Source organism: Chroicocephalus ridibundus, chromosome 17, assembly GCF_963924245.1.
Source record: "Chroicocephalus ridibundus chromosome 17, bChrRid1.1, whole genome shotgun sequence".
In the NCBI taxonomy this organism is placed as follows: Eukaryota; Metazoa; Chordata; class Aves; order Charadriiformes; family Laridae; genus Chroicocephalus; species Chroicocephalus ridibundus.
The window spans coordinates 6755131-6776808 of record NC_086300.1 but is presented as its reverse complement, the minus strand read 5'-3'; the positions used below and the strand labels follow the sequence as shown (position 1 = coordinate 6776808).

Genomic DNA, 21678 nt, shown 5'->3' with positions numbered 1-21678 from the left:
ATGCCTCACTGAATAATCTGTCAATAGCTGAAATAATACCTTGATCCCAGAATAAGTGGTGCTGCCAGAAATCCTGCTTGCTCGTCTGGCTGGTTCCACCGTCACAGCTAATAAACTGTCTTTGCTCAGGCTGCAGCACATTTTGCTCCTGAATTGCCCTTTCTGCTGTAGATCTGGCCGAATTGGGTTAGTCACCGATTAATGTAATGTATACAAACAACTGCTTGCTCTGCTGTCCTGAGCCCCAGTCTGTCTATGCTCAGGGTTATCCCATTCCTCCAATGTTTTTTGTGGAGCTGTGAGCTTCCAGGGGTTTTAACGATGGGAACGGCCAGTGCAGACCACCTGCCTGACTTTTGTCTGACCATGGCTAAAAATCACAGCCTAGATGGACTTGTCTCTTCCTTGCTTGGGATTGTGGTGTGAAGACAGTTGTGTCTAACAATATTCCCTCTCCTTTTATTTTTTTTTTATTTTTTTTTTTAATACGGATGGGTACAACGTGAGGGAGAGAGAGGAACACAAGGGGGCCACGAACGAATTCCAGGGTTCATGAAGCAGCAATAAAGATGCTATTATAAATGAGCAATGGCTTGTAAAGGGTTGCAATCTGCTAATGTAGGTTACTGGGTTGATACCATCGATTTAATAACGGTTCTTTAATCTGTTTAGATATTTTGACAGTCCTTTCAGCTTGAATATGATGAATTGGTCCCTCGTGAATTTTTGATTATTTCTTTGGGTCATTTTAATAGTTGCAAGACCTGTCAAATAACACTGAGCTGCACAGCACGCTGCTATTTCTGATCAACCTATGAAGATAACAGCCTCAGGAATTGCAGTGGTGGTGAAGTAATTGTCATCCAGCAAGCTGTAATTTGAAAACGGGTACCACTGCTTGGCCAATGCGGTGGTATAGTTCAGAAGCTTTTAAAATACTACCTGCTAATACCTTTGTTTTGTTATATGCTGCTTATATCTGATTAGCATGTGATGAAAACATCACACGTGCCCATCTTCCTAGCCTTTGCGTTATAATTACACATTTACACAGCAATCAATGCTGTGGAGAAGCTGAGAAGTGCAGCAAGGGCCTGTGTTTAAATAACCAGTCGCACACTTCTGTGCAGTTTTTGAACGTGCCATCTGGTGCGTGATGTGTGTTAGTTTGTGTAGTAACAGTTGGTCAGTGCATCATGAAGCCCATGGTATCGTATGGTTGTGTTAGTTTACCCTACAGAGACTGCTGTTAACAAGAAGAAAGAACCGTCTGTTTATGAATTGTTGAAGAGAGAAGTGTGTTGCACAGTCAGTGCAGTCTCACCTTGCTGCTCGTGCCAATCCCGCTTAGTTCCGTATTCTCCTTTGAGATCTCTTTGGAAACAGAGCTAAAGCAGATGGTCAAGGAGGGACTTCGGGAGCAAAGCGATCTGAACCAGCCCAGTTAAAACAGGAGTATGAACTGCCTTCGTATGTAAAGGCCTCATCAGTGGTCAAGGAGGCCAGCAATAAATGATCCAAAAGAATCCCAAATTTCTGAAAGGCTCCCTAGTTTGTGGAGGTACGTTTTACGTTGTTGTGTGTACTGTTACACTGTTTGAAACTGAAATGATGCTTTAGTAACCCCTGTCAGTAACCCCTCCCTGGGCGTTAGCACCGCCTTCTTTCCCTACTTAAAGCGGGAGATGGGGGGCTTGAAATCAAGATAGTCAAGCAGCAGTAAGTTAATGTTTAGTTTTAGTAATACTAGTTTTATTTGCTGTACCTTCAATCCTCAGTTGCCCTGGAGTGGATGATCTGGTTGCAAATTAACCACACCATTGATAAAGCTCCATTCAGAAGCAGCTCCGTCCTGGCAGAGCCCAGTAGCCGAGGTGTGGTGCTGGGGGAATGCACTCGTGCTGCTTTCGGGCTGGGGGTCCTGGCACTGGCTTTTCACCCTGTGGAGCTCCAGCTCACAAAGCCGTGGAGCCGAGGTGGTTCTATGCAGAGCTGGCTTTTGCCTTGTACCACCGTATTCTCAGAGCAGGGACCCCAGGGAAGAAGCTGCAGAGATCTCCTTGCAGGAGGTGAACCCACTTCTGCAACGTGGACACCATAGAGCAGCTAGTGATGTTAAGATCTCTGTGTGTTTCTCCAGTGGAAACCTGGTCAATGCGGTTGATAAATCAACCCCAAAATTTCACCCACCTGAATGTACGTACCTAGTGGAAGGCTTGTGGCAGTGTGCTGGTTAACCCAGCTGCCGGCTGGAAATGCAAGGGCTGGTCTCTACAGGGGTTTGGCAAGCTGGCTTTGTCCTGCAGGGCTACTCAAATGAAAAAAATGTAACCTGTCCTGTTCCTGTGGGAGCAGCCGCGGTGTGTGGTGCAGAATGTGGTCTGTTGGAGAGCTCTGGGAGTGCGGATGCGCAAAGACCTGTTGAGAAAGATCCCTCTCCCAGGGCTGCTGCAGATGCCACGCAGCGCGGTTGGCGAAACCTCTGCTCGAAGAGCAGCGAGCGAGGACGCTGTGCTTGTGAGCCGCCCTGCATCAACTGGCCTGTGGAACACGAATCTCCCTGCAGCGGATCACAAAGATGATACAGATGTTGCTGAGGTTGCCTTTGTGTAAAAGCAAGATTCATAACATCAGTGGCGGCGCGAATGGGGGAGGCGGTGCTCCTCCTGGATCACCTCGCGGATGAAATCCCATTATACAAAACGCTGAGCCATTCATTTACAGACGAGTAATGTGCTGTAAATTGCAAGGTCATGGATCAGTGGGAGAGGAGGATTAGAGGCCACTGCTATGCTGCGTGATACCAGCGTGCTTCTAGAAAACGTTCATGAGGCTCAAGGATTTGCTGGGAGGAGATGCAGTCAGTAAAGACAAGGAAATGTTGGCATGACTTCCTAAAATATTAGCAGGCTTTTGTTTTAATAACTACAAACAGTTTTGTTGCTTTGTACTTAAAATAGGATAAATTAGAAGAAACAGAGATGGTTATTGTGATGAATAGTTACTAGAGGCTTGTGGAAGGACAAGTTTGACTTGTTTAAACTGAAAGTGGAAACAAAGCACCAAACCTGAGCTGATGGAATTACACTTTTTCTGTTATCTCCTCTCCCTCCGTTCTTCCTTTTCTCCCTGCTTCTCCTCACTCCCTTCTATCCCCACTGAAAAAAGGGCAAAGAGAAAGAATTTAAGGAATAACACTGGTAAAGCAGCGCTAGGTGGTAGAGGGGACATCGTGAGCTATCGTTGCTGGCTGTTCGCACAGGTTGGTTGGTTTGAACGTATCGACCCTGTGTTTTAGGGCTTCCACTGAGTGTTTGCAGAGGCCGCGCAGGAATCCTTGGTCCTGGCACACTGCTTTGGCCAGTGGGTATCTATTGTTCTCTGCTCCAGGATCGGATGAACCGCAGCCCAGATGAGATATTTCAGGATGAACCGATGCTTCAAGTGGTGTTAAACTGTTTTCGATCCCTGATTTGTCTTGCTTGAGGTTGCATCAACAGATTTGGACTAAGGAAAGGGTTTTTCTTGTATCAGGTTACTGGAGAGTTTAGAAGGGTTTTTGAGTGGCCTCTTTCCTAGGACCATTGGCATTTTCACTGCTGGACTGTAATTCTTTTAGGACTGAGACAGAAATTTCACTATGCAAGCAAGTAGCTTCAAAAGATGAAGCTTGCTCGCATGAGAGAAAAGTAGAAAAAATAATTAGGTGGATTTTATCTACTCTGACCTGTGACTTTGAGAGAAGTGAAGATACGGTGTTAATAACTGTCCTTATTTCCTGGCGTTGGCTTATCAGCATTAATGACCTGTGCACCGTAGCAGCAATTTATCAAAGCTTTGGATTTCTCTCTATGTAGGACCATTTCCTTAACTGTTAATGTGAGTCTGTACTCCAGCTAAAAGGCCAAAGAACGAGTGCTCAAATGAGTGCTGATCTGAAGTGTCAAATTCCTTTGTTCTCTTTCTCAAAGGACAAAGATGCGAACAGGAAATAACTAAGCTTTATTTCTTTTCCTGCAAGTCTCTCTTGAATATATTTAGGAGGAAAAGAGTCATTTCATAAATACATTCCACTCTCCTTTTGACAAAACCAGGATTTGTATTAATTTTATTGGCACCGCATGAAAGCGGTGCGAATGAAACATTCGAACCCTGCCCTTATCTGCAAGTCCATCAAACCCTTTCATTGTATCCCAGAGCTATAGATGGGTTTTCTTACTGGATCGTGTGAATGATCATTTTATTCATCAGAATCAGTTAAAAGCACAGGCCAGAAGAGTGCGTGCCATATTTGCTAGGAGGAACCTTGTGTAAATGTGATCCTTAATGGTTAGTTTATTTATATAGATATATAAAAGACCGTGAAAATACTATACTCGGTGTGTACCCTTTATGTACACGCAGAATGATGTAGCAGTGACTGTTGCTGATGTCCTTGGAAAACTGGCAATGGCTCCATTTGCCTCATTTGTTACTGCCTGCTGGAAGATGATCGCGAAGTGTGTTGGGGAGCTGATAGGTGAACGTTTCTCAGTTTTGAATTATTAGTAATTTAGTACCATCTATGTTATTCCCACTGTACAAGTATTTATGAGATATGCTTGCTGCAGAAGACATAATGGGATGAACGTGGGAGGGATAATACAAGCTTCGTAACTTAAAAAACATAGGAAAAATCACATAGAAGAGTATTTGTCTATCTGATAGATGATTTTACGTGTATTTTAAGAAGGTTGACAGTTTGTGACTGCCAGACTTGTCAATGCAAAGTGTATTTCCTTGTGTTTCATTGCAGTATGTGTCTGTTCTGCAAGGCTTTAGGAGCCGATTGCTCACAGGAGGAAAAGAGGAGGAGGATGTGTCATAGCTCTGAACTGTTAATTAAACTGATTTCTAAAAAAAAAAAAAAGATTAATCTAAATAAGGCTGATAGCCCAGGTTGTCAAATTAATTTTGCTGCTATTATTGGAAATAACAGTTACTTTCAGCTGTTACTTTCAGCTGCCCAGTGTGTGTCACAGCCATGGAGCAGTGCTGTTTGGAAGGGCCCTGCGGAAGCCGTTTCATCTGATGCCCTGCTTTACACCAGGCCAACGGCTTTGTTACCTGTGTCGAAAATGAATGTGATAATCCTGGAAATAAGCAGCGGTGCAGTTTTACTCTGTGCTGCTGGTTTGGAGTGTAATTAGATCTGCCCAAGCTGTGCGTATGCGCTTGACCACCACTCTAGGCTACAGTTGTGCTTTCAGTAAATAATTAGTGGCTGAAAACTTTGTTATTTAACTTTTTGATAAACAGAGTGGCATTGCCCTGACTTTTGGGGATTGTCACTAACTACTCGCTACCTAACAAACAATACTTTACAGACGTAGCAGCCTGCCTGAATTCTTGGGCTGATATGTTGTCTGAAAAGATCCCATTTAAATAATTTCACAAGGCTCTGAATTCCACTGGCTGAGAATTAAAAATGCGACGGCATGGTCAAAGTCATCTCGGCTCGTGAAAGGTGCGTGTAGATCTTTTACAGGTTAACTGCATATTAATTCTGAGTGGTATTTGTGTTCTTTCACAATATTATTTGAATAGTCTTTCAGCTTCCAAGTTGGAGCTATCTTGGCAGAAAAAAAATATGTAAAATCTAAAGGAAGTAAATGAACACAATCTTTCCGGTGATAATTTAAAAAGATAAAACAAGCAGCATGTAAATCAAGTAATCTGTTTTAATAATCAAACCATTTAAGTCCTTTTCCATATTGCTAATGCTCCCCTTGCATTTTCATTGTTTAACAACTCAGTACAGTTGGCATTTAGAAATTCACTCCTTTTGCAATGAATGATGAATGCATAAATAACAGTACTCCTACTGCTCAGCTGTTTTTCTATTCAAAGAATGGAAAGTGAAGTACTTAAGACTGTTGTGCAAATTCATCTGCTAATCTTTGCCTATCCTACCCTGCACTTCCATATCCACAAGGAAGAGTTCCATGTATTCCTCCTCCTCTTCCCTTTTTGAGGTTGTCCTTTCAGTCAGAGGGGAAAAAGATCCAGATGCTGAATCTGCCAGGTCAGTCACGCTCATGGTTTCGACTGAAAGCACTTTACTTGGCTGTAGTAAAAAAACCCCTTTCTTTCTAAACCAAACTTTCTGTGTAATATTAATTGCTCTTTTATTGGAAAAAAACCCCTCGTGTATTTACTAGCCTTTTCAGCACTGATACGCGTACGTAATCTCATGTCTGTAGGGCTTGAGGGTTTGTCTTCCAGGATGCCGGCCGCTTCATTCTTGCTACCAGGGGAGAGACCGAGAGATGGTGAAGCGGGGATTTCACTGCGCTTCTGGTTCAGATTGCCATTAGGTAACATGAAGTTTTTCCAGTACAAAACAGCAAATACAAGGAAAAAAGTCCCACAACAAACCTGAGCCAAGTCTATCACCAAAAAGTGGGAAGCTTTTCCTGCCCTGACATGCTTTCAAGGAAACAGGAGGAAAAGTCCTTTCTTTCAACCTGAATCGTTAATGGACATACTACGTTGAAACGTATTTGCTTTGTGATTTGCAAACTTAGTTTTCTTCTCCATTGCTCATGGCTCTTTCTTCACGTTGTCTGGCTGAAGTTGTTGGTATCTGTCCCAGAGGGAATGGTGTCAGTGATAATCTGGATGTGGGGTGTTCAAGCTCGCAGCTGTCCATCACTGTCCCTTCAGCAGACGTGGCAGAAGGGAATCTTTGGCAGAGGAGCTGGATGGGCAGCTGTAGGTGGAATGTCAAATCTGCTGCTTTGAGACTCAGCAGTTTGTCTGCCGAAGCCCTTAGTTGGTAATCTGATGTGCTGCTCGGACAGCTTGTGAGCCAAAACCACAAGAGCTGTGTTAAGTCACAATATGCTGTAAAACACATAAATGCCTAAAGAAATCTGCCTGGTTTCATGGCCAGAAAACAAACAGTCCTGTTTAAGGACTACATACCCAGTAGTTGTGTTTAGGTGAGATTGTGCAGGTCGCTGTAACAACTCTAAAAGAAACCCTAATTATGCAGAAACATAAGTCATATTTGTACATTATTTGCATATTTTGCATTATCGTTTTTGCATGATTTGCATGGCCTGTGTTAGTATAAATAAGGCATCTATTTTTATTTTGGATCTAACGTTACCAAAGGACTAAGCAAGCGTTTGGGGAGTGCTTGCGGATGGCGTACTGTATCTTAATACTGCAAGATGATTCTTGGGTTTTTTGAGCCCTGTATCAAAACAATGCAGTATTCAGGAGACTCCAGCAGCATTCACAGATCAGCACTGGGCACGAGCTTAACAAATGCAGAATATTCCTTTACAGCAGAACAATGAAGCATCTGAACATCAGCATCTCGTGGCCAGCTGACTGCGAAAGGAGTCTCCAAGCATCTACAAAGAAAACCTGTGAAATACTGTGATTATACCTTGGCTTGTGGAATAAATAGAGGTGTAGTTAGACATTGGTACAAAGTTCTGTTAATTGTGCAGTGAGCACAGAAAATTGGGACAGTGGTATAGTACAAGAAAGAGATGGCTTAGAAAATAAGGCTGCAAGTCGTCATCATCAGTACAGTTGCTGATGTGGCTTCAGGTTCTGTTCGTTTATACCAGGATGCTGCTGTGTCAGGGGCAGCAGCAGCGACGTGAGTGGGTTTTGTTTCCTGAAGTCAGGAGGAAGTCACAGGGCATCAGTCATGGTCTTTTGTTGTTCTGCACGTTTCTTGATCTTTCTGATGGGTTGCAGGATTTTATAGTTCCTTCAGCATTCCTGGAAAGGTTGTTACTCAGAAGTATAAGCTAGTCCTTGTCTGGACACTATTCAGCCAAACCTACCGGTGCAGGGTTCCTGCACCGCTGAACCGGGGCAGTGAAATCAGACAATATCTTCCCCAGGATGCAAATCTGTCCAATCACCGGTCTGGTTTTTACCTTTTGTGCTGCAATTTTGTCCACTGATATATTTGAAGGTTGCGGTGTATAATCGATGAACAAAGATGAATTCCCAAAATTGAAGGCCGAGATAATCATGGTGTGGCAGGTTATAGTTAATACAGACATGGGGTTTGGAAAGAGGAGGTGGTGAATGAAGGTTAAAACGCCTATTTTTAAATACCTGAATGCTGTAACATGGGAGTGGAAGGAACATAATGGATCGTGAAGTCAGTTGCCGGTCAGTGCAGGAAGCCAAATTTTCTAAAACACATCCATAAAGTAAGTTCAGCAATATCCAGCAGGGCTCACCGGTCCTCACAGCTTCTATCGAAATGTTCTTCCAGGACCAATCCCTTGCAGCCAGCTTTCCCGTTCAAGCCTGCGGTGGCCAGGATAAGTCCATTCCCATTTTTCTTTTATATCAGCTTGTGTAGTTTTTTGTTTAATTAGTTCTTCTGGCTGCCTGGCAAGATGATATTCATCTCCCGATGTGTTTATAGAGTGATTACTTCCACCTTTTCCTCTTCCTCAGTAGTTTTATGAGTCTTACACATTTAAGTTAGTTTTCTTATATGCCAAGCTCTCGGCTCTTTTGCACGCGTGCTCCAGTTGACTTCACGTGTGTTGGGAGCAGATAGAAGAACCTACCTGACTTCTGCTCTTTCTTTTTCTTTATACTATCTTTTTATAGATTATGTGCTTTTATTTGACAGATTAGAAAGTTAGAGGTTATGGGTAGGTGGCAATCTCTTGTTGCTGTCCCAAGTCTGTTCTACTCTTTCCTGGTTAGATAAAGGATCAAAGGATAATTCAGCCTAGGAGGTCATTCAGGGCAACCTCCTGCTCAAAGCAGAGTAATATGATTATTGCATTAGGATTTTACAGTGTTCCAGCCAGGCTTTTCACATGGAAAGTGGGAGTGTGTTGTACTGCTCTAGGCAGAGAAATGGGGAGCAAGCTGCTTTCCTCTACCTGTGCTCCGTAGCAACCTTCTCCTGTCTGGATTGGAATAAACCCCCAAAGCATTATGTTGTCCCTGGAAGCTTTTCAGAGAACTTCCTTTTGTCTCCTTATCTAGTCCAAGTCTGCTTGCGCCTTCTGCTAGGCTTCTAGAAATGTAAAAAGCGTCTGCAGTGCTTCCCTGCTGCTGGAGAGACAGCTCGGTCTGTCTGACGCAAATAGAAATGAAAGTTCAGTGACTCCTATGTTTAGTGGTTTGGCATTTTTTCAGTGCAAAGTTAGTACTTTAACTTCATGTTTAAGGAGGGGGATTTTAATTATTCCCAGTTCTAGCTAGCTACGTTTCACGGTTTCAGCCTTTATTCAGCGTTCATTAGAGCTGGTTTAGCATCCTTCTTCCATTTTCCTTTCCCCCCCACCTTACTTAGTGGGTTTGCAAAGCTGCATGGATGAGTCAAGGGTCAGCTGTGTTGGAGCTGAATCAGTCCTGTCAAATTACAGTCAGTTTGCTTAAATGTTGGTTTCTTGAGGAAGATGTGGCACCAGTCCCTCAGAGTTTACTATTTTCTTTTGAAAAAAAAAACAAAAAAAAAAACATTACCTCATTACAAAGGACTCTTTTAACCTTATTTCCAAAGCTGACTGTGAAAATTGCAGATGAATGAAATATTCCTCACCCTGCCCTTTCTGCTCCCTCCGCACAGGAAAGGAGTGGTGCAGAACGCGCGCTGAATGGCATTTCCTATTTTGTTAAACTGGCAACATCTGAAAACTGAACCCATGCAGGACAACTGCAAGCAAAAAAATTCACCTGCACATTAAATGAACTTAAATTCCAGTTTTTCTGGCTCTCGGGATGGATCAAAACGCTGTAGACATGCATACGCAGAACGGGGACAGACTTGGATTGTTTTCCCAGCGCAGGGAGGTGATACTGACTGGACAGTTTTTTGGTCTGTTTTTCCAAGTGCAGCAAGAATATTTTAGCTATAGTTCTGCCAACGCAAATCCTGTTTATCTGAGTTCTCTTGTGATGAGAATGATTCGCTACAATGCAGTTTATGAGCAATTTACTGAAAGACTTGAAAGTCATCCTTTCCTGCTCGACAGCTGAGTTTATTTCGAGATTTACCTAAAATAAAGTCTTTAAGTAGTGTGGAATACTCAGTGGAGAAACCTGGTGTCACATATGAAAGGCACAATTGTCCGACACGCACAGGGTGAAGCGTGCTTAAGCAAAGTCATCTTACTTCCCAAAACATGAGAAGAATAGTTGTTCTTTGTGTCAGTGCGGCTGGCTATATGTTCTTGCATTTAAAAACAGGTAAATACGATTTCACTGCCACAAGTCTACTTAAATTCCCTTCCTGAGTGAAAACATCCTAAAGGCCTGCCCGTCCTTGACTATCCACGTACGCACCTTCATGAACATGAGTTTGAATTAACGTTTTCTTGTGTGTTTGCAATGAGAATGGTGTCAAAGCCTGCAGTAAAGGATTTTTAACGTATGTATTTGGTGGGAAGAGCTAAGAACTGTTGACCCCCTTTGGGGGAATAACCCAAATCACACGGGGCGTTTGCAACAGGAAAAGGAATTGTCCCTTTTCTGCGTGCCAGAGGTGTGCAGCTGCTAGACCATTCTTCCCATCCACAAAAGAGGAAGGAAGTAAAAAAAAAAAAAAGGATGCTTAATACTAAATATTTCGGTTTGATTTGTGCTTTGGAGTTAATGAGTAAGTTGGAAATAGATAATAGTTTGAAACCATCAGCTTTTATTCTTTTAACCTTCAGCGGCACTAGGTTAGCTGGTGACTCTCTAGCGCAGGCTGATGCGTCTGTAGCACTCCTGTATCTGTCCTGAATTATTTGCTGCTTTAGTTGACGTTTCCTTTACTTTAAGCCACCGCTGTACAGTTAAACTGAACGTCCGTCTCCGTGTTGTGACTTCTTGTCGTGAAGATGTTCTGTTCCTGGAGCGTCTGTGTAGCATCAGGGAGCAGGGGGGGTGAGACCAAGGAGCTTCGCTGAGCACCTGCTAATGTGGGAAAGTGTTTGTGTCTATGTAAAGCAGAATGGGATGTCGGTCTGTGATCACTGGTGGGAAAGGAGGAGTTCCAGATGAGAGAAAGTCTTTTCGCGGGAGAAAACGATCCATAATACCAATAGCTACACTTCAGCTCTCTTTAAGTAACAGAAAATGAGATGATTGGTGACTTGACATGATTTTTCCAGCAGTTGCTGTTGCAGAGACCAGACAGATGGAGGGAACGACTGGCAAAATGTGTTTCTGAGGAGCCGTTTCACACCCCAGCGAAGCCCAGGCTGTGCTCTCGCTGCAAACCATCCCTGGGAGCTGGCACAGGTTACCTCAAAGTATGCTGAATTCTAGAAATAGCAATAAGCCTGCGGAGTGCTGCCTGCTGTCTGTGATCCCGACAAGTTTCTGTTTATCTTTCGGTACAGAGGAGTTAACCGTGTAAATGATTAATTAGAAATTCCCTTTTTAATCTGAATTGCAGCATTTGGAGTGGGGAGCGCATGGTAGGGTGCCTTTGTTTAACGGTCTGCGTTCTGCAGATGTTGTTTGGGAGTATGGGTTCCAAGTCTTGCCAACTAACTCTTTTCTTTATTTGTACTGAGTGCATTTGAAGTTGCATCATTTCCTCGGTAAGAACAGTTTTATTTTTGACTGGAGTGTTTGTCAGGTGGGAGAAATCCTAAATGTGAGTGCTCTCTGGTGGCGAAGATTTCTGCTTCGGTTTTCTGATTTCTGCAGTGTATTTTGCAATGGCAACTGGATGTGCACACAGGATGGCTGGACTTAAGGATGTATTTTATTTTCAACTCCCTAAAAATAAAAACTACAAAACAAAGTCTTGGCAGTCATCTTTTTGAGACAATAATTTCTATCCTTTTAAGTGATTTATATTCTGTGACCTTCTGGTTTATATTTTCTCGCTATCAATCCCTGTTTTAACAAGGTAATAAAAAACAGTATAAAAAATTCTCATGAAAGAGCTGATGTTCTTCATCAAAATAACACACCAGGATTTAAATACTGTGACTTTCTTTTTGGCTGCTGAGCTAGAATTCAGATGCCAAAGTAATAAGTGGAAAACTCAGAAGACAGTGGTACAGAAATTATTCAAATAGCATTATTATGGGGAAGTCTTTTCTCCTGAAAGCAGCCGCACAAGATGATGTGATTTTCATGAGATGAGGTTTGACCGTGGGGATGTTGACCCCTGGGAGTCAGTACAGGGGCTCCTTTTATCAAGCGTGCCATAGATCGCTTTTAATAACAAAAATCCCTTCTTTTGTGTTATACGTTCAGTACTGAAATGATTACGCCGACCTTTATGTTGCTGAGCTTTCCCTTGATGGAGTGCGTGCCCCGATTTGATGAGCCCTTCCGAAAAGCACCGCAAAGCTTCATCATCTGGTTTTGTGACCTTGCCTTGCAGAAAAAGAGCAGATTTAACGCCCCTTGTACCTCCCAGTTCGGACTGCCATCCTCGCTTGTTTTCTTAAGTTTTCATGAGCTCTTCTTGGGCAAGGAAAACCAAGAATCTCAGAGGGAAGCAACGCAGCGAGGAAAACAGCCTCTGCTGTTCTTGGCCTGCTGCTGCGCGGAGCGGCGCTGCCTGGTGAAAAGAGGCTTTATCAGCACGGAGGGGCGAGGAGCAACAGCTCCTTTTAGGAACATCTAAGCACAGCTCTGGAATTTTAACTCTGGTGCTAAGAGGGTAAAGAAAGAATGAACAGAGAGGTAAGCGGGGATGTCAGTTGTTCATAAACTCTGTATCCTTAAAGGCAAGCTTGAGAGATGCCTGGAGATGGATCCTTCTCCCTCGTCTCCATCTGCCATTTGCCACAGAGGTTGAAGACGCAACTCGTCAAGGTCTAGTAAAACCTTTTAAGACTGGACTTGGAGGCCAAATGGGAGATCTGTGGCCCGAGCCCGGAGCTGTCGGGGGAGCAAGCGGGCGACGTCCAACTGCTGTATGTGAGAGGTGCAGAGCCGGGCTGTGGCCCGGGCGAGGGCTCCTGGCGGGGGCAAATCTGTAGGTTCTGCTTACGAGGCAGTCGGGGACACTGAACTGTCACGGGAGGAAACTTAAACTGGGCTCTGCTACTGAAAGTTTACATAATTCATTACTTAGGGAAGAGGTCGGAGTATTGGGTACTGTGATGGTGACTTGGCACGACACTTCAGTAGGGATGTCCTTTTGTTTTTTTTCTTCTCTGCAGCTAAAAGAAACCCCTGTAACCTCTCTGTGCTGACATGAACCCTCCAGCTGTGCATCTGGCAGTACAGTGGGGCTTAAAACCTTCTCCAGAAACTGCTGTATCTTTATTTGTATCATTAATAGTGCCATTAGTGGCGGTTGTGTGCTATGCCGTGACTTTTGGAGAGCAGTCTATATGTTCTCCAGCGGGCAACGTGCCTTTTCAGGTGGCCCCGCTCCAAAAAGATGGGAAGCATTCTGCTGGTTTTGATGCCCTTGCAATGGTTTCCATTACATATGTATGTCCCAGTGTGATTTGATCTCCTGAACAGAAACAGCGCTGTGTGTGTTTGGGTTTTCTTGAGCTCTCCTATGTATATGTAGAGTCCCCTGTGCTCCCGAGAGGGCAGAAGGCGAGCAGCCTGGTATCCGATCTCTTTGCACCCACAATGTCTCCTGCTGCCTGTTTGGTATCTTCCCGACTGCTTTGTGCTTCCAAGAATTACAATTAGAGCCGGCAAATGACAAGGACTGAATGTGTGAGGCTTCCTACGTACTTAAGTCCATCTTCTGGTTTCCCAGTGAATAAAGTGGGGTTTTTTTAAGAATTAGGCTGTGATTCTGTATTCCGTAGCAGGCTTGCATGCCAGTTGCTTAGTGTTGCTGCCTATGGGTTATCCGTCATCTTTGTTACAATAGTTAGCTACTGAGCTGTGGTTGGTATTGCTAATTCTAATGGCCTTGTCTTTTCTAAAACGTTTTTGGTAGCTTTCAAACAGCGCGTATCTCTAAAATATAAAATATCTTTGCACTTTAAGCTCACTAATGTTTTGGGAAATGCGTATCAGGACTGTCTTCAGTTCAAACTGAATGCAGGAACAAAAAGATGTCTTGCAATTCTTGTGTCTTTTTTGTGAAGCGTTTCTGGAGGAAGCTGCAATTAGAGGCAAAATCACTTTTGGGAAGTGGAATGCTGGTGGCTAGATTGTATTTCTTGAGTCTTATTACACCTGCTAAAAACGAACGCTGCCAAGATGCTGCAGAAAATTCTCAAATGAACAATAGAAAATGTCAAGCCTGTCACCACATGGGGGTGGTAATAAATTCAATAAAGTAATGCTAGAATTTGTGCCGGAGTCCATGAAGGCTTAGGGCAGCCCCTGTACTCCGTAGAGGTGTTATGGTGCCATCTAATGTTGTAAGGTTTAAATACAGGGTGCAGGCAGGTATTTAATGGGAGAAATGCCATAGTTTGTGTGTTGATCTCGAAATCTGCTGTCGTCCTTTCTCCTCCTGAGAAACAAATGCTGTATGAATTCTTCGGCTGTTAATCTGAAATTCCTTCTGTGCTCTTCTGCTAGATAACTTCGCATAAAATGTGAATTTCTTTGGAAACATCTTTTAACCTAAACGCTTCTTTTTAATTTTTTTTTTTGTTTTCTGTTTGGTTTGCAGAAAGACTGCTAAGGACCAGGTAGGGTTTAGGAAAGGTGTAGTCTGGGGTTGTTTTCACACCTTCTTGAAAAGCGTTCGCTTGTGGTTTAGCGGCAGCGCTGATAGCAAAGTGCCTTCTAGCGAAAAGGATGGAATGGCAGGTAATTGCTGGAGCTGAAAGGCTGTAATTTCCTTCTTGGCTTGTATCTTTGTTTACTTTCTTGCTAATGTGATTAGGCCTCTTAAGTGAGTGGCTTCAAAACTTCTGCTTCTCTGGCCTGAGCTGGGCTACGGAGAGCTTAGAATGTGAAAAAAGAATTTGCCTTTAAATCCCCTTTATGAAGCAGATTATATGAACTCAGCACAAACTCATTGTCAATTGTTGAAACAGTAAATTATAGTTAGTAACTTAAACCTTGCTAAAGAATTTCTTAGAAACATTCATTTCCGGTAGCATGTTAATGGCAACAGAAATACCTGAATGTGCAGCAAGCCGGCTTGATTGCACCGGCAAAGCAAACTTTGCCGTACTCAGAGATATGGTCGGCGTTTGTAGCTCAGTGATCTGATCGGTCATGCATCTCTAAGTGAAACAGCAGTAGAAATTTCCTTTGTCGGTGGTAAGATTCAACGCTAGCCCTAGTTCTTAGTCCTTGTAACATCACGTCTCTACATAATATGGTAATGTGCCATCCCGGCCACGTTCGTCAGCTAATGGCTGTAGTCAATGTTTTATTATAATGTTGCAATACAACGATGGATTGAAGAGCTCACCTGATAAAACGGGCAGCTTACTTGGAAGGCATATTCTGAATCTCTGTGTTTGTCTAATTCCCTTCCTCCCTTTTGCTTCATCCTGCGTAGGTTTGAAAAAGGACGGATTTATACATTTATTGGGGAGGTGGTTGTTTCCATGAATCCGTACAAGAACTTGAACATCTACGGGCGTGACATGATTGAGCAGTACAAAGGAAGGGAACTGTACGAGAGGCCTCCTCACCTCTTTGCGATCGCTGATGCCGCTTACAAAGCGATGAAGAGGCGATCAAAAGACACCTGTATTGTAATATCAGGTAAGCTGAAAGGGCTTTTCATTATGATGAACACTTGATCTTTTTGAAATCCTTGGCAGAGAAAGAAGAATGATTTGGCTAATGACAGCATTTTAGAAAAGGGAACTTCATTAATCTTAAAAACTGCTTATTTGCATTTGAATCTGTGTGTGCAGACCTTAGCAATTATTTCTTATCTAATTCAAGAGCTGGTGTCAGTCATTAGCTTAATCTGTGTGCAAGGTGATAACTTGAACTTGAGTCCTCTGCTGGCTCCGCCTGCCTGGATGGAGATCAGTGAGAACAGGGCTCCTGGCTCTCTGTGGAGAACTGCTGATTTTTGTCCCTTAGATGACTGATGTTCTCTGTTCCGATGGCCGAACTGGTTGCTTGTGGTGGCTCTAACAGTGGGAGCAGTGCTTGTACCATGAACGGTCGCTATCTGGATCCTGGCACTTCGTTTCCTTGATGTTCCCGTGCTTTAGCAGCTCTGAAAAGCGAGAGACCCGAGATGCTGCGCGGAACAGAAGCCTCTTGTATTGCAGTTCCCGGCACTGCTGCTAGCCAAGCCTCTGCATGCCACTCTTTCTCCTCTAACAATATTCCTTTTGATCCTCTGTGTGCCAGGCCTTCTACCGACCTGTGAAATCTTACATCATAACTGCTCCGAAGTCAGCACAGCAGCAACAACCAGGCAGGGTTATGGCTATATTTAGAAAATATTCAAAACCACCAGTAAGATTGCTTTAAAAAAAAAAAAACAATAATAAAAAACCCAAACGCTGTCGGGGTAGAAATAAGATCTACTGTTCAGTGATTTGCTTTGCTTTTTTTTTTTGATCTGTTGTGTCATCTTTGTATTTATGCCCTCAGGTGAAAGTGGGGCTGGGAAGACTGAGGCCAGTAAATACATTATGCAGTACATAGCAGCCATTACCAACCCCGGGCAGAGAGCGGAGGTGGAAAGGTAAGGGCTTAGCAGAAAAACAAGGGAAATTGTTTTGTTTACGGATCTCTCTCTGCGAACTGTGTAGCACCATAGAATCACAGAGTGGTTTGGGCTGGAAGGGACCTTAAAGCCCACCCAGGGCCACCCCCTGCCCTGGGCAGGGACACCTCCCACCAGCCCAGGTTGCTCCAAGCCCCGTCCAACCTGGCCTTGAACCCCTCCAGGGATGGGGCAGCCACAGCTTCTCTGGGCAACCCGGGCCAGGGGCTCACCACCCTCACAGCAAAGAATTTCTTCCTAATATCTCATCTAAATCTCCCCTCTTTCTGTTTAAAACCCTTGTTAACCATGTTATTAGGTGGTCTCTTGTATTAATTGCATGTTGATTTTACAGCATTTACGTAATTTCTTCGGATACTATGTTTACTCCGAGAATTTTTCAATATCGATTTCTAAAGTCACGTAGAAAAGTTTGAACTTTCAAAATAAAAACAGTATCTAGAAATCATGTTTCTTGTGGCAAATTGCCTGAAATACGTGTATGTTAGAATAGCATGGTGAGTGCAAGGAGCGTATTCCGTGACCTTTCAGGCTTGCGTGCTCCTGAATTGCAAAATATGCCTGTCAGCCGTAGAGTAAAAGGTTTTGAGCAAAGAATGTGACTTTCTGCTGAAACAGACCTAGTATCTGCCCCAACAAAAATTTTGACAATTACTTGCAAGAGAGTCCAAGGAATTGATTTCAAAACTTACATCTGCAAGGAACTGAACTTTTGACGCTATTTTCAGTGGGGGGATCTGGTCTTTGGTTCCCATGTGCTTGGCAATAAGGAACGTCACCAGAAGCTCCCAGCTGATTTCCCACGGGATTGCTAATGTCATACACATCTGCCAAATACATCATCCAAGAGCATCTCTGCTGTTACTAAATTCTTCTCTGGAAATGCCCGCAAAAAAAAATTCCATGGTTTGAGTATACAAGTCTGGGCTTACCCTGTTCTCTTTTCCGTTTCTCTGTGCTACAGAGTGAAGAACATACTGCTGAAATCCAACTGTGTGCTAGAGGCCTTTGGCAATGCCAAAACAAACCGTAATGACAATTCCAGCAGGTTTGGAAAATATATGGATATCAACTTTGATTTTAAAGGAGACCCGATAGGTGGGCATATCAATAATTACTTACTAGAAAAGGTAAGCCACGCTCACTTCAGAGCTAGAGGCTTTGATGTAGTTACTTTTGTAATATGTGCTGCCAATAGAAGATGTTCCGTTCAGATGTGGTGTGTCATTATGTTACGTACGAGGGCGCAGACTCTCATTTAAATCTAGGGCTTTATTTTTCTCCAAGGATTACTGTAAGTAACTGAACTGCTGCTGAAGCCCCGGCAGCGCCCTGTGACTTTGCTTTCAGAGCTCCCTGTGTAAGGGACTAGAGGTTTTCTCCAAAGCTTGCGAGCGTATAGGTGTATGAACTTTGTATCCAGAATAAAAGCTGAGATTAATTTAACTCTATAAAACTCCTTCTTTATAAGTTCCCGCATTGAGATCTCACTGGTGAATAAAAGGAGAAGATATCTAGGTCTGTAAGTAGCACCCGTATGCTTGAGAAGTGTTCTTCTGGAATAATGCCCCAGCCTTGTGTGATCTTTTAGTAGCTTGTTTTTATATATTCCAAGTGATCTGAAACATAGTTTTTTTTTTTTTTTCATGTCATTAAGTGGTGCCTGAAAACATTGGAATATGTAAAACTCTGTAGAGAAAGTGGGCTTGATCTATTAACCGTTCTCGTTATGTGTGAGAGACATGCCTGGCTTTAATTTACATGTTTGACCACATCTGCTAACATGCTTTTTTGTTTGTGTTTTTTACTCTTCCCGTGATTTCCCTGAAGTCTATTTTCAGAATAAACACTTTATTTTAAAAAACAAACCAACAAACCCAAACATTTAACACGTGATACTGGCCTGCAGAAAAGGGGTGGGGCTGCAGCTGCAGTGACTGAAATCCTGACCGATTCTTTCACAGTCTCGGCTTCTACCGAGTTAAAGTTGTTTCCGTTTGACAGCAGTTGAGGTTCCCATCCCAACACAAGCAGTGAACAAACACTCACTTTGCTTTGCAGCAGGAGCACGTCCTTTGTCACTCTCCGTAGGTCAGACTTGTAGCATGAAATAAGGATGTGTTGCTTCTTGACTGAATTTCTGCTGCGTTTAGCGTTTGATTATTTTTGTGCTGTTTTACGCTGATTTGGAAGGAGTGCTCTGCAGATGGAGCTGTCGCTTGCTCCCTAAAACAATGCCCTTGTGCTGGAGTGGGGCGCTCGCTGGTGCTGGTGGTCGGCCTCTCCTGGGGTTGTAAAGTGGTTACCATGGCCCATGGCGCCTTTGTTTGTAGTCACAGCGTCCTGTTTTTCATTGCCGACGATCAAATAACAAACTGAAATGCCGTTTTATTGGACTCTTCCATGAAAGCAATTCTGTAGTCGCCACGTGGGATTCCTGGGCGGAAGTAGGACATTGCAGCTGTTACACAAGATGGTCTTTTTGATTATAGACTTCAAACTCCGTGGTCGTGCCTAGCTAATGACGTTCCTAGCAGACTTGCTGTAAGATAAGATTGCTTTGGAGGTGTCCTAGCGGTGCTGAACCGATGCATCGGTGTCTCAGGGGAGGGGGGAATTGGGCTGTCCACACCCAGAAATACCTATCTTTGTATTTTCCCCCGCCAGTCTCGTGTGATTGTGCAACAGCCGGGAGAACGAAGCTTTCATTCTTTTTACCAGGTTTGTATACTTTTGCTGAAACAAATGACTTTTCTTAAGTTTCCCAGGCACGATAGGCAAAATATTTAAAGCTTTCACCCTGCCGTGTGTTTTGCAAAGGGTTCCCTTGGTGTTGCATCTTGGGTGATCTCAGGTTCATCAGTTCTTTGAAGAGGCCTGGTCTGGGGAAGGAGCATGGGAAGATTTACTTTTTTCTATCCTCCAGTCCCATATTAACACATTTGTAAACTTAAAAGGAGGCTAACTAAACAAATATTGGACTTTGACTCACTGTTTTATTTGTAGTAAGTCTAATCCCTCTGTTTTCTCTTGAGGCCTCCAGTCCATATGGAAGTAATTTTATGACACCAAGTTGACTTTTTTTTTTTTTTGGGTGGGGGGGGGGATGTTCTTTTTAATGTCTTCCATATCGTATGGTGGTTCCCTTGTGGGCCCTTTGGGGGAAATGGTCGGCCTATTAGTATAACCTTTATTCTCAGTTTTGCAGTGAGGGAAACATAGGTTTGGTTATTTTTTTTCCCCCGCTTACTCAGCACTCCGTGATGGCATGTCAGCATCTCGCTCGTGAATGTGTCGCTTCCGTATTGGAAGGTCTCTGCGTATGGCAGAGAAGGTAAATGCGCTTGCCAAGACACATCTGTGGCGTGTCACCGATGTAAACGTGTCTGGTCCGTGAAGAGGTTCAGGCTTGTTTTCTGAACAGTTGTGTCACTCAAGAGGACAGTCACTGAGGCAACCTCTCACTGGTGGTCAGGGCCCCACAGCGATGCAGACCGTGTGTTCAGCACGTGTTGTGCTTGTGACTCCAGATACCGTAGCTGATTCTTCTGTAGCAGTGATTTAATGTTTTTACGATTTTTCTTGTTGAGCAGATGAATAAGAAACAGAAAAAGGAAGGATTTTATCTTCTTTTTTTTTCATTCACTGTTTCTTAAAATACTCTTTGTACAGCTCCTGCAGGGGGGTTCTGACCAGATGTTACGTTCTCTACATCTTCAGAAGGATGCGTCTGCGTACAGCTATATCTGTCCCGGAGCACAGATAAAGGTGAGGGTGTTGTCAGGGAGCTAGAGGTAACTCGTCTTAAAATTGTAAACGCTTCTTGAAAGACTTCAAGTACTGCTGAGCTAGCAGAAGCTGAGACCAATATTTACAATGTTTATGGAAAGGTGACACCACTGAGCTATTTTTAATGGAGTTTCTGGCCCTAGAGGACAAGCCTGTGTGTACCTGTGCGTACTGCACTTGTGTCTGCTTATAAAAACCACTCAAATGTAGTAGGAGAGACATCACCTTTGTTAATAAATGCAAGCATAGATATTTGAGCCATTACCAGCGACAGACCTTTCCTGCTTCATGGGTGACTTAAGCTGCTTTCTGTACCAAAAAGCCGTAAGGATTCTTTTTTTTATTATTATTATTATATTAGGAGCTTTTAAGTTGCCGAAGCATTCATTCTTCATGTCTGACTTATACTCAAGGGGGCCTCTGAGCAGGAAAGAAGGGAACAAACCCCTAAAGTTTTTAGGACAACAAGATCCTGAACACTTTAAATACGTCTGGAGTTGTCCTTAGTGTCGTCCCTCTGAAGCAGGGTCCGGAGAAAAGGCTCCCTGATTTCCTAATTGCTTTCTTCAGATGCTCTTTGGCAAAAAAAACCCCACTGACCTTCTCAGACGCCTTGATCAGTTTCTCTAGAAATCTGCAGTGAAAACAAACCCAGATGACTGGGAGGGGGCAAGAGGCTCATCTGGAGAAAGCTGGTGATCAGAAATGTTCTGCTGGTGCTGTGCAGCTTCTTAGAGGGTCTGTGACTGCGCTGCTTTACTCTTTCACGATAAATTCCACTGGGAAGGTACTGAGCTATTTAATGATGCTGTGATGGATTTCTGTATCTCAGTGCTGGTGTGTCCACATTGCATGTGTGTCCAGTGTGGGTTCAGCGGGCAAGCAGCCGGTATGGCGTTAGAATAAATTGAGAAATCTCATGACAGCGTCTTGCATCTGAAATATAGCAAAGTACATTTCTATTTCCCATGGGCTTGCAAAATCTTTGCTTTCTCACAGTTGGCTTCCATTAAGCTCCTCGTGTCCCAAACATCTCTTTCCCCTCAGTGTTCCATCAACGATGGTGCAGAGTTCAAAGCGGTAGCTGATGCCATGAAAGTGATAGGCTTCAAGCAAGAGGAGATTCAGACTGTCTACAAAATTGTGGCCGCCATTCTTCACTTGGTAAGCTCCCTGCCCGCAGGTGTGAGTAGGCCCTTCTTCAGGAAGGGGTCAGACAATACATTTGTACTTCCAGCAGCTCTAATTTTCTTGCTGCA

The 21678-nt window shown here is 43.5% G+C and overlaps 1 protein-coding gene across 3 annotated transcripts in view; it reads left to right on the top strand.

Moving 5' to 3' along the window:
• MYO1D (myosin ID) overlaps window positions 1-21678 on the top strand; it is a 172046-nt gene that overhangs the window by 22347 nt on the left and 128021 nt on the right. For all 3 annotated transcript variants that reach the window (XR_010073613.1, XM_063354968.1, XM_063354969.1), the window contains 6 exons: window positions 15434-15642; window positions 16495-16588; window positions 17595-17760; window positions 19298-19351; window positions 20303-20398; window positions 21467-21583. Coding sequence is in view for 2 of the 3 variants with exons in the window: in XM_063354968.1 (XP_063211038.1) it covers window positions 15434-15642; window positions 16495-16588; window positions 17595-17760; window positions 19298-19351; window positions 20303-20398; window positions 21467-21583 (736 nt within the window). In the remaining variant the exon portion in view is untranslated. The remainder of the gene's footprint in view (window positions 1-15433; window positions 15643-16494; window positions 16589-17594; window positions 17761-19297; window positions 19352-20302; window positions 20399-21466; window positions 21584-21678) is intronic.